This window comes from Siniperca chuatsi, linkage group LG19 (genome assembly GCF_020085105.1).
Source record: "Siniperca chuatsi isolate FFG_IHB_CAS linkage group LG19, ASM2008510v1, whole genome shotgun sequence".
NCBI lineage: Eukaryota > Metazoa > Chordata > Actinopteri > Centrarchiformes > Sinipercidae > Siniperca > Siniperca chuatsi.
This window is the reverse complement of record NC_058060.1, coordinates 22661523-22673786: the sequence shown is the minus strand read 5'-3', so window position 1 is coordinate 22673786 and position 12264 is coordinate 22661523. Positions and strand designations below refer to the sequence as shown.

The window sequence follows — 12264 nt, the reverse complement described above, 5'->3', positions numbered from 1 at the left end:
TCTTAAAGGAATAGTTTGACATTTTGGGAAATATGCTTATAAGCTTTCTTGCCAAGAGTTAGATGAGAAGATGGTTACCACTCCCATGTCTGTCCAGTGAATATAAGGCTACAGCCAGCAGCTGGTTGGCTTAGCATAGCGTAAAGTTGTTGTTTATACACTTCAATCTTTACACGGATGAAACAAATGAGATGGAACGTGTTAATTAGTACGTTTTAGAGGTGCTGATAGGCAGATATCGTGACCTTTGGACAGAGCTAAGCTAGCTATTTCCCCGTTTCCGTTCTTTTTGCTAACCTACGTTCTCAGCAAAAAAAAACCAAATAGCGTATTTCCCAAAATGTCAAACTATACCTGTTCTTCCTTTAAAACAAATAAAACAGTCTGCCATTGCAGTGGCGAACAATTTCAAACTAATATTCCAAAAATAGTGTCTGTTTCTTGAGTGAACAAAAGAAAGTCGCTGCACTCACATCAAGAAAAATGAAACATGATTTCAGAGAATACTTGAAACAAGTTGCTTTGCATTGGAAACAGGTTGAAATATTCTCACGTTATAAGAAAATAAGGCTTTAAGGACTCATTTGCAGACAAATATGACCCAGAGAGATTTCTTTGCAGTGAATCAGCTGTGAAGCAAACTATTATGTACTTACTTAAACCATTATATCATCAATGCTATATATTGCTACAAAACCTTCCACTCAATTAGCATTTTCTACTAAGTGACACCATAATATTTCCAATGGTTGGCATTTTTTCACAGTAGAAGATATTTATTTCTGTTCCTACGTGCTTCATCTTCCAGTTTGAAGTGGGCTGAGAAGTGAAGTGGTACTCATCAGACATCTGTGCGTGAGAACTTATAAGCGAGCCGTCTTTATTTGTGAAATTAATCAGCGTCAAGTGTAGCAAATGTTAGTGCAGACTCGATCTGGCCGCCATTTGTGCTTCACTCGAGTTAGGCCAAAAAGATGGCACTGGAAATGGGCTGCTTAGGGCAATTAGCCAGTTAGCCTTTAAGGCCTTGTGTCCTGGCCTGTCGAGAACTGGCTGCCTTCTATGTAGCCAGATGGTAGCCTCAGACTGTGCACAAAAATAGCCTATCAAATGTCTGTTGATGTGTAAACTTGAGATATGCAGTCAAAGCTGCAGAGACTTAAAGGTGAAATGTCAGTTAACATATATTTCTCTCTTGAGGACATCTGACATCTTTTGTTTTGCGTCCCATGCATAATTTCCAGCATGTTATCTTTTAATTACGGGCAATTCTCAACAGTTTGTATTCACTTTGCTGCAGGGCCGTAGCTACTACTGAGGACACAGAGGTCATGTCCTCAGTGTTGTTTCTGTGAATTTGGGGGATTTTAACAATATGAGTAGTTGTTTACATTGTACAATTACATACACACACATAAGGCTGATTCTGTTATTTATTTTAGACTCTCTTTATCTTACACTGCAAAACAATCTTCTTAAGTCATTTTTTAATTGATTTCTTCCGGAAAGAGGCTGTAACATTATTTGTGCATAGGAAGATTTTTGCTTTTTTTCAGTTTTATAGCTCAATTTAGAAAGAAAATGATTTAATAACATTGAGATTGTTTGCAGTGTGGACAAAAAAATAAACTAAATAAAAAAGGCTTTAAAGGCTTGAAACACCATTTAGACATATATATATATGTGTGTGTGTAGATAAAATGAACAGAAAATGTAATTAAATGACAGTTGAATGAGTTAATAAATATGAAAGAATTTACAATGATCAGAAATAGACTTTTTTTGGTTCTTTTTTGGTCAAACATTTCTTCAGGGGTGGTGGAGCTGCATGGGAGAACCTATATCTCAGTATATCTAAAATCCTGCCCACAGCCCTGCTTTACTGTCCTATCCATTTGCCCCTCATTTGAATAAAACTTGGCCAACTAAATACTTGATTGCAGAGAAAAAGAGTGTTTGATGACAGAAAATCTATTAATCTCACCCCGACAAAACCAACGGTGTTTGAAACAGTAGTAGGCAGGTAATAGCATGGAAACAATTGCAAGGTGCTGTGGTAATGTTGACGTATCTCGCTCAGACATCGCTTCAGCCCTGCGACGTTGTCAGACAGATGTTTGCTGGGCCTTGTCGCTGCATGACCTCATCACACCCTTTCCTCCGCTGCAAAGGAGAGAACCATAATTGAAGTCGCCCCCTCCCAGTGCACAAGCGGGAACTTACCGCCTAATCAACAAACACTGCCAATGTGTGCTCCAGGTCGCCGCTGGAGACCACAGGGGTTGCCATGGCGTGGGTACAGCCAGGCCTGTGCCATATTGCAAACTCCTTGCTTCTTTGCCAAGGTGAGCAGCTGGTAATGGGGGAGCATGAACAGAGACCAAAAATCACCCCACCACCCACAAACATACACACAAATCCCTGCACCTTTCCACTCCGCTGCCATAAGATGCTCGAGTCCTTCCCCCAGGTTGCCTCAACCGCTGAGTCATACAGGACTGGGAAGCATATTATGTCTGTGTTCATCCACCGTTTTTTCTTTCCTCTGATTTCCAGCCCATTACTGGAGGCTAGTATTGCAGGCATGTGTGTTTGCGTGCATGCTGGTGTGTTTGCTCACATACAGAGAACATTGCTCACTAGCTAGGGACTATGCTGAGGAGTCTACCCACCAGGCCCAGAACCACTGGGGCCTATCAGGGGCTGTAAATACTTTATGAGATATGATAGTACAGCACAAACACTCCTAAACCACAGGCCATTAACCATTTTCAGTGGATATGTGCCCTTTGGTAAAGTAAGAAATAATGAAATAAACAAACATTCTCTTCCCCTAGTGACAGCCCGGGCCCTCTGAGGCCTGTATGCAGCTCGCCTGCTAATGAGAGGCAGTGTACAATTCCTCTCCTGGAGGAAAAAAAAAATCATTGGCCAATACAGCAAGATTAGCTAGATTAGCAGCCAACCAGCTCCCCAACAAGACACTAGCAGAGTCTCCTTTTCCCCCTCATCTCGATCTCTTCTCTTAATTCCTTCCTGTTCCAACTGCTTTTGTTACGCTTGTTCAGGAAAGATTAAAGTTTCATTTGTTAGCACTTCAAAACTCGATAAAGCCGTCGTAAAAATAAAAAAAGCAACCGGGGGAGATTGAGTTTACCAAATAACTGGAGACGGGATGTTGTAATTCAAGTGCAGTTTCATCATTCTATCTTTTACTGTGTGTCAAGAGCTGCTCCCTTGTTTATAATAACCTGCCATTGTGTTATTTCCAATTTATTTTTTTCACCACAAACAAAAGTGGTTTTGTTCCATGCTGTGTTCTCTGGTTGCCATGATGTCACTCGCAATGACAAAAGCCTTCCCTTTTGTGTTTCTCATAGTTTTGTTGGTTTTTTTTTTCTCCTTCAGACCCACTACATTGTGAGAATATGGCCTCCACCTGAGGATGGGGATGCAGATGGTTGTTTTCTATGTTGAGCCATGTGTTCAACTCAAAAGCTATTCATTCCTTTTATAGGCTCATTCATCACTTGTACTTTATCTAGCAATTAACAAACTGTAATTGCAATCAGATAAGATCTACGTACTGCAATCCTATGTGACAACTGGCTAGTGAGCTGACAATGAGGAAAAGCATCCAGCTGCATGTACTTGGGGGAAATAACAAGCGCTCAGAGTCATGATTAAATGTGGTGTTCTAAGGTTGATGCCTTAATGGCATCTTCAGGAGATGGGCTCTCAGGCCGCAGCCTCTGGCTCTCTAAGTGTATACCACACTTAGATAATCCATTCTTCTTTTTCTATTAGTCATTTTACAAGCTAAAAGCACGAGTGGCACATCAATCACCACTCTCTAAAGACAAAGTGGTTTGATCATGCTCGCCACTCACTTTTGATCTTCATTCGCTCTGTTTATTGTTCTTTCTCTTATTTGCTCGCCTTATACCATAGCGAGTGTTGTAATCCTTTTAGACCAGGGCTGAAAGTCAACCCTCACTCGGGGAGGACGTATGTTGCAGAATCTCATTTGGTTGAATGACTCTATCCTCCTTGGACACACGATAGGAATGCAAAGCACTTGCCCCATTCAACTCCTTGCACAAAACAGCCTTTCTTCCTTCTCAGTCGTCCTGACCTTGCAACAACGCTTCACAATCTCCTCAATTACAGTAGGTTAGAAGAGGAGACTGATATCTTGACTTCCGCTCCGCCGCATGTAAAGCAAGCATTATTTGGCCCGTCTTCTTGTACATCCCCCAATGTTATCTGGGTCGACACTGTGTTTTCATTTTGTTGAACAAATAATACCTTCGGAGGAAGTCATATTTTACTGTAGGGCAAGACAGCCACTTTAGGACAGCTCGATGTGAGTGGAATGGACATCGTGCAAGCAGCCACAGACCTGACAGTAAGCACAAAATATAGTGGACAGCCAACAGCAAACAAAGCCTGAGGATGGATGGATGGAAGTCCGATATATGAGCATTAGCTGTTTGGAGTATCATGTCATGTCTGCTATCTGATGAAGGGATGATTTTCCTATTCTCAGAGAAAGAATGATACACTCGTTTACAGGATGTTATTGAGGCATCTCATTAAGAGCAGATCTTTTTTTTGAGTTTAGAGTTTGTAGAGGATGATTACTTTATCTAGAAATCCATTATGCTACTAAGAAAATTTCACAATTGTTGTATTACAAATTCAGATATTTTTGTGACTGTAATGTGCAAATAAAGCAATATCTGGTGAAATTTTCATTCATTTGGATTGATGGATGGGGAGGATAAAAACATAGCAGAACTCTGTCTTTAGAACTATGTATTGACAAGTAGATAATGAGACAAAATGAACAAAAATGGCAACTTTTCAAATGTCGGCATGTAAAAAGTTCAAGTTGTGTTGTGTAGACAGTGGTTTTGTGGATACTGAAAAAAATGAAGTCCCAGAAGAATAAACAAACATTAGACACTGAGTAAAAGAGACAGAATGAGGGAGAGAGACTCCAGGAGACTGAAAGCTGTAGATAGATGCATGAGCCCAAAGACAGTTTTTTGAGTTTAAGGTTTTAAAGTTTTCAAGTTTTCAAGTTTTTGCTTTGTTTTTGTTGCAAACATCTTGGCACTAAAGTGGTGTGAAGACACCACAGCAGTGTGTCACACATTAGTGATCTGGTGTCACACACTAGAGATCACTTATCAACTTAACAGCATTGCCAGTATCCCTGTGTTTTTTAATGAGTTTCTGTATGTGCCACTCTTTTCTTTCTCTTTTCAACTGTGGTGGGTGGTTTATGGCTGCTCACACCAGCTACAGAGTACGTCCTTTATTCATTCTGAACTTCTGAAGAGCTTAAATTGTGAATGACATGGGAGCTAGACTCAGCTCCTACAAGAGACCTGAGGCCATCTGAAAACACCATTTGGTCAATAGAAACATTTCTACTAATGCAATGTTAGTTAAAGGAGATTCAAATTAAAATACAAATTAACTTTAGGTAGACGATTTATATCAGATTTTATGGCAACGTAGATAACACACATGAACTTGCTCATCAACTGATGCCAGTGCAGCATCTGATAAACCTGTCAGACAACTGACCACTAATTTATCTAAGTAAAAGCAGGAAGATATGGCTTTCTATATCTGTGTTTATATGTGATCTGAGATGATCAGAATCAGAATCAGAAATACTTCATTGATCCCCGAGGGGAAACTCTTTCGTTACGAGGATCAATAAAGTATTTCTTGTGATTGTGATTCTGATCATCTCAGATCACATATAAACATGATGAAGTGTTTTGTTAATACTCGTCTCATTATGATACCCAAGTTTTGGTACCAATACCAAAACAATACTTTTTCAACACCTTACTTTAACAGTTTTTTTCTACAAAACCACTTTTTCATTCAACAAAAGAAGCCAAAGTTCTGAAATGTTCAGTGTTATCTAAAGCAGCTCTGCAAAAACTTTGCCTATAGTATTTGAATCTTGCACATAGTAGCTTAAAGATCCAGTATGTAGGATTTAGTGGCATCTTGCGGTGGAATTGCAGTTTGCAACCATTTGAATAACGCTCGCCTCACCCTCCAGTTACAAGCGTGTAGGAGAAACTATGATGCCGGCGAAACTCACGAAAAACGCGAAAGGCCCTTTCTAGAGCCAGTGTTTGGTTTGTCCGTTCTGGGCTACTGTAGAAAAATGGCGAGGCAACATGGCGACCTCCGTGGATGGGGACCCGCTCCCTCTGTAGATAAAAACGGCTCATTCTAAAGTAACAAAAACACAACGATTCTTATTTTTAGGTGATTATACACTAATGAAAACATACTTTAAAATTATAGTCCATTTCTGCCAATAGCTCCTCCTAAATGTTACACACTGGACCTTTAATGTTTGTTTACCTTGTTGAGCTTGTTGTCCTTGTTTTTAGCTGTATTTTTGTCCATTTCTGTGTAAGTACATTGAAAAATCTGAGTCAAATTCCTTGTATGTGTACACACACCTGGCCAATAAAGCTGATTCTGAATTGATCTGCTCAACAAATAAATACACAAGACCAGACCAATTTTTTGTACTTGAAAGTTTCTGTTACTCTATGCTACTGAACATTTCGCTTCGTACTAAAAAATTTTGGAACTTTGATGCCCAGCCCTAGTTAAAAGTCTATATTGTGGTCACTTGGACAATAACACATATAAAGTAGGCTAAATGATCTAGACATGTTTAACATATTTTTATGTTTATATTGTTATAGGGTGCTTTCACATTGTTATTATCCATGTGCCTACGTGTGATTATATATAATGTGTAAATTTGGTTTCGGATGAGATAAGCTAATCTGAGGTGGACTCATCTGGGATCATCTCATTGAGCTGCTGTAATTTGACCACACAGGGATCTGGGAGCATGTATGTGAATATGTGTATTCATCACTGCCATGAAGAGCAACTGTAGTCTACAACTGCCTGTACTGCAGATGCAGCAGTGTGGTCCTCTGTGTGTCTGATAAAGGACTAAGAAACAGAGAAAATTGTACTTAAACTACCTTTCCGACATACTGCATGTCTGTCCCGGTGTACTCCTCCAACAAAAAGAACTGGTTCCACATCCAACCTCGTTTGGAGCGCCTGAGTGGAACTCCATTGGCGTCCTGTCCTGTCAGCCCTGTGGACCCCCTCCGCCCCCCTGTAGTCCTTCGCAGGGCCCTGAGCCCATACCCTGGAGAGCTGAGGTGGGCCATGGCCCACAGCACCATCAATACGCAAACTTTCCTTCTATCCATGGCCACACCACCACAACCTTCTGTCTTCTCCCCCCTCAGTGGTCTGTGTCCAGTGTTTTTTGTGGTCAGAGTATCAGATCAGTCCTCATGCTGTAATTTACTGAAGCAGGAAAGGCTCCTCAGACTCACATAGGGCAGCAAACAGCACCTGGAACATTTACACAGAAAAACAGAGTGTCAATACTGGGAGGGGAGGCAGCTATTCGTTACTGCACAAGCTCTCATTTTGTTTCATAAACCTGTAGTCAAGACCAACTCCAGGCTGAACATGCAGTACCTTTAAAATTGAGTCAAGACCAAGTGCAGATGGGGAGTGAAAAGACACAAGAAAGACTCCTCGAGATGTCTTTCCAAATATATGCTTCAAGTGTTTTTTAAAAATCAATAGAGATAAAGATCTATGAAGTTTTATATATTTAGTTTTTTATTTTTATGCCCAAAAAGTCTGAAATCATACAAATATCGAATTAAAACCAAAATAACTAAACCATAAACAAACAAAAAAACAGCACTGTAAACAAGGAATACAAAATGATAAATGACAAACAACTGAACTGCAAGACAAAATAATTTTTTTTAATGAAACCAAATGAATTTTATTATTTTTATTTTCACTCTCAAATCTTTGAATTTCTTTACATTTTCTTTTCCTGTAAGTTCAGACAGTTTCTGTCTCATTCATACTGCAGGTGGTTTTCTGCAATTGTAAAAGTTTCCTTTAGCAAGTGAACTAAAGATACTGGAATGGTAGATCGGGTATCCTTGACATAGCAATCACTTGATGAAGCCTGCCCAGAGCCAAAATCCAAGAGCAAATGCACAAATGATTTAATAAAAACATCCTTGCTTGTAGTTCTCTGATTTCTTATTTTCACAGTTTTTACAGAGCTTTTGCTTTAGGTGTGTTCTTATTTACATCTTTGGTTTCTTATTCATGTTTTACATTTCAGATGTTTTGGACATAAACTCACTCTATTTGAAGATTTTACCTTGAGTTGTGTGAGAATTTTATCATTATCGACAGATTAATCAATAATGAAAGATGAAGATGCAAATACATACTTAAGGCAGAAGATATTAAGCAATCAAGTACAGGTAAAAAAAAAATCCAGAAAAAACAGGCATCAGACAGAGGCCAGCATGATAAAAATAGTCTGGAGAGCAGACTCTGTAACACAGCTCTGTATGTGATTGACTTTTCTGCTGTCACACATTCCCATCGCCACACGCCCTGATATACATTCTGTATGTAGAATGTCAGTCATCTGATTGATGAGAAGGCTGAATGCTGATAAATATCAGATTGGAAATATTACACATCAATGTATAGGCTTACATCTTGTACAACATGTGAGGATCTACTTTATCTGCATTAAGTCCCCTGAATCAACATCTAATAGAGTGCAAGGCTCTATGTGGTGCAGCCCATTCTATCTTTTTAAACAATCTGCTTTGGCATACTTTATTATCAGACCCAGCAGAATGCCAATAGAGACCCTGGGCAATGTCAACCCCAGTTTATTACCTTAAGATCAGTGTAAAGATACTGAACAAAATGACAATGTTTGCAAACCACAGAGAAGGGCCTTGATGTGGGCAGTGAAATATCTCTGCTTTCCGTCTCTCAATCAGTTCCCACTCGTCCCTTTTCCTCTTTCTCAGTACGCTGTCCTCCGAAGGCCAACGCAGAATGTGCTGGCAAATGTGAGAAGGAAACGGAACAAGAGGAACAGCGCAGGACGGAGGTGGAGGAGGAGGAGGGGTAGGTAGAAAGAGAAAGAAGGCCATGTATTCTGCTTTTGTTCTCATTATTCCTCCCCGGCTGGGCGATATCCAGGCCGCCAGTGTTCCTCAGCTGGGGTTTGGTAGGAGGGTTATCAGTGGGTCCACTGGGGAGCGTCTGCAACGTTCCTCCATATCGCACGTTCTCAGACGGTGGGTGGAGGGACTCGGGGTACAGTGGGAGAGGAGGGTGCAGCCTGGCCCCAACGTATGGCAGGTCTGGTTGGCTTTCCTCACACAGTATGTTGGGGAATGAAGAAACGAAGTGTCTGGACATGAATTAAGTACCCTGACCTGCATGCAGAAGTGGAGCCAGACAGACTGAAGGGAGTGAGGGAAATGGAGCGAGAGAAGAGGATTGGGAGAAAAGGTGCCAGCTAAGGGGAGTGGAGGCAGTAGTGCTGTCACAATACCACAGTTTTGTCTTGGATACAGCGCTAAGTTTAGTATCTGAAAATCTGATACCATAGAAATAAAGAAAAACCATCAAGCAATGTCACAGAACAACCGCTGAGCTTTATACAAACAGATGTCTCACCACATCGACTGGGACAGCTTTATAGCGACTTCTGTACAGGGGTTTTGATGTCGGCTGGGTGTCTTTGTTGGCTCGATAAACAAAATACAGTAGCTGCATATTTCACTTCTGTGCCAGTCTGTCAAGCTGTTTGCGGTGAAGAAAGATTCGGTTCAAAACATAATGGAGAGTTTGATACAGTTGTGTGTTTTTCAGCTATTTGGCTCTGTCTGTTCTACTGGCAGAGGTTCATAAAGACAGTTTGACTATCTTGTTTACTTTCACTCCCACAAGCCCAACCTAAAGTGCACAGAGGGCACAGATTCCAACATCATGTAAAGACACTTGTCGACTGTAAACTGTTTTTTTTTTGTTTTTTTACACTGCTGTGGTGTGCTCCTCACATACCTGGTGAAAAGAAGAGTTTCAAAGTGAGCTGCAGAACACAAAGCAAACTTAATCTATTGTATTTAGCATTTTTCAAAACAGTAGTTCCAAAATACTGCACACAAGGAAGAAAAGAGAAAAAGAGAATAAAAGAAACAGACAAGACAATATCTAAAAGTGTATAAACCACAAAATATGAAGTTATAAAAGAAAGAAAAAAGCAAAGAAAACAAGACAGTGATTTAGTAGCATGCTAGCTTGGTTGCTTGCTAGTTAGTACACTAGCTGACTTGTATTTTGTGTACATTATTTTTTGGGCTGCAACTAATGATTTTTGGCTTGTTTTGGCTGACCAACAGTCCGGAACCCAAAGATATTCAGTTTCTAATTATAATTATAAAACTGTTGTTGCTTGACATATGGCCTTAAACAATTAACTGATCATCAAAACAATTGTCAATTAGTTTTCTATCTTAAACTATCAATTCATCGACCAGTTGTTTTTCAGCGTGATGTTATTTACCTTTATACAAGTCCCAAGTTGTGTACCGATAATCTTGGCCTTTCAAAAAGTAGCCACCTCTTTATTTCCTCAACTGTCAGCTGTTCGGGTTGTTTTTGTGTCAAAAAACATAGCTGCTGCTATTGTTTTTGTATGGACAAGAGTGGATGATTGCACGTCTGCACATTGCTTGGTGGGATGACTGTCTTTATGAACTTCTGCTAATCTTTAAACAAAAATTCCAGTCCCAGTGATTGCTCACGCCCTCTAGATGTGATGGTGAGGAGGAATTTCAACATTTCAGAACACACTTGCTGAAATTTTTTTGATATCAGATGTAGTAATGTGATAACACTAAGGGGCAAATGGGGAGAGAGGGAGTGAAGGGTAGGTAGAAACGTCCTGTCAGAGCAGCGTCAGCAGTCATGCTGGGATACTGGCCCATCCATTACGCTACCTGTCTTCCAGAGGCAGCCAAGGTATGCCCTGCTTTCCCCTTATGAGGCAAATTGCGAGCGGTTGAATCTGGGGGTTAGCTCTCTTCTTTCTCTTTTCCCTCATGCGTTGCAGTTTATAGCACTCCCCCACCCTCCAGCTCACCCCTACCCCCTCCCCCTCCTGCCTGCACATCCCATGCCCCTGCCTCTGCCTGCTTTGCTTGCATAGGCCTGAGCTGATATGCATTATTGCTGGGCTTTTCGCTGAAAGCCAGTCACTTTGCATGTGTCCTCTGCCTGGCTCAGCACGAGGAGGGGGGAAAAAGAAGACTCCCAGATCAACAGTGCGTGTGCTGATGGAGGCAGGTGAAAGTGAGATGGACTGTCAGGCTTCTTAATAATGCCTGTAGAGAAATAGTCCCTCAGACCACCACTCTCTACTTTCTCTAAGCTGCAACTCTCATGGCAGAAGCTCTGTTTCCTATCCAAATTTGCTAGATGACTGGATTATTTTCCCTTCTTTCTCTCTAGTATTTCCCTTTTTATTTCCCTCCCACAACTCCCAGTGCACTCGACTTTATGAATTTACTTAATTGACGCTGGTGAGGAGCATGTGGGACTTTGAGCTATTGATTTGCTGTAGGCTTCAGCGTAGTTGGAAATACCAATCGGTCTCTGGGGTAGACTCATGAAGCTTTCTACCTCGAGTCCCCCATCACTGGGAAGCCAGCCTTTTCAATAGATTTCTTCATAATGTCACTGTGGAAAGCTAATGCTTTCACTGTATGGAGGGCTCTGCCATCCCTAAGGAGCGCTCACCCCTTGACCATATTTGTCATACCCTGGAAGCCATATTGTACAGCTCCCTGCCCTGATAATTCTCTTGACAAGGGACCACGACCAGGAGTAAGTCAGCTAAAGCTTTATTTTGCTACGTCAAAAAATGTCACAGCAGGTTAAGAATGCTATGGTGCCACATGTAGCCCAGTGGCTACGACAAAATGCCTGCCTCTTTACATTTGTACTGAAAGAGAGTGAAATTGAAAGAAAGATGGAGGGAAACTTAAAGGGAATTTCTGATTTCTTACAACTTAGATCTTATTCATAGTACTGGCCTTCGCTTCTATTGGCACCAATAGACCACCAAGTTAATTACTCAAATTAATAATGATGATAATGAAACATTGCTAGTCTGATAGTTCAAGAAACACGAGCAGTCAGACAATCAGACACGCTTTAAACTAGGCTGCACTAAATTGGAGGAGAAAAATGGTCTGTTGTAAACATCCATCACAGTTTACAGATTGAAGTCCTGGTTCAACTTTGACCTACCGTACTTGCTGTTGTTGTGGGCAC

General features: G+C 40.8%; 1 protein-coding gene across 2 annotated transcripts in view; it reads right to left on the bottom strand.

Moving 5' to 3' along the window:
- The window catches only part of LOC122866376 (cadherin-6-like), a 57007-nt gene that overhangs the window by 29785 nt on the left and 14958 nt on the right, over positions 1–12264 (bottom strand). For both annotated transcript variants that reach the window (XM_044175970.1, XM_044175971.1), the window contains exon 2: positions 7047–7431. In XM_044175970.1, coding sequence (XP_044031905.1) covers positions 7047–7283 — 237 coding nt within the window. In that variant the 5' untranslated portion in view covers positions 7284–7431. The remainder of the gene's footprint in view (positions 1–7046; positions 7432–12264) is intronic.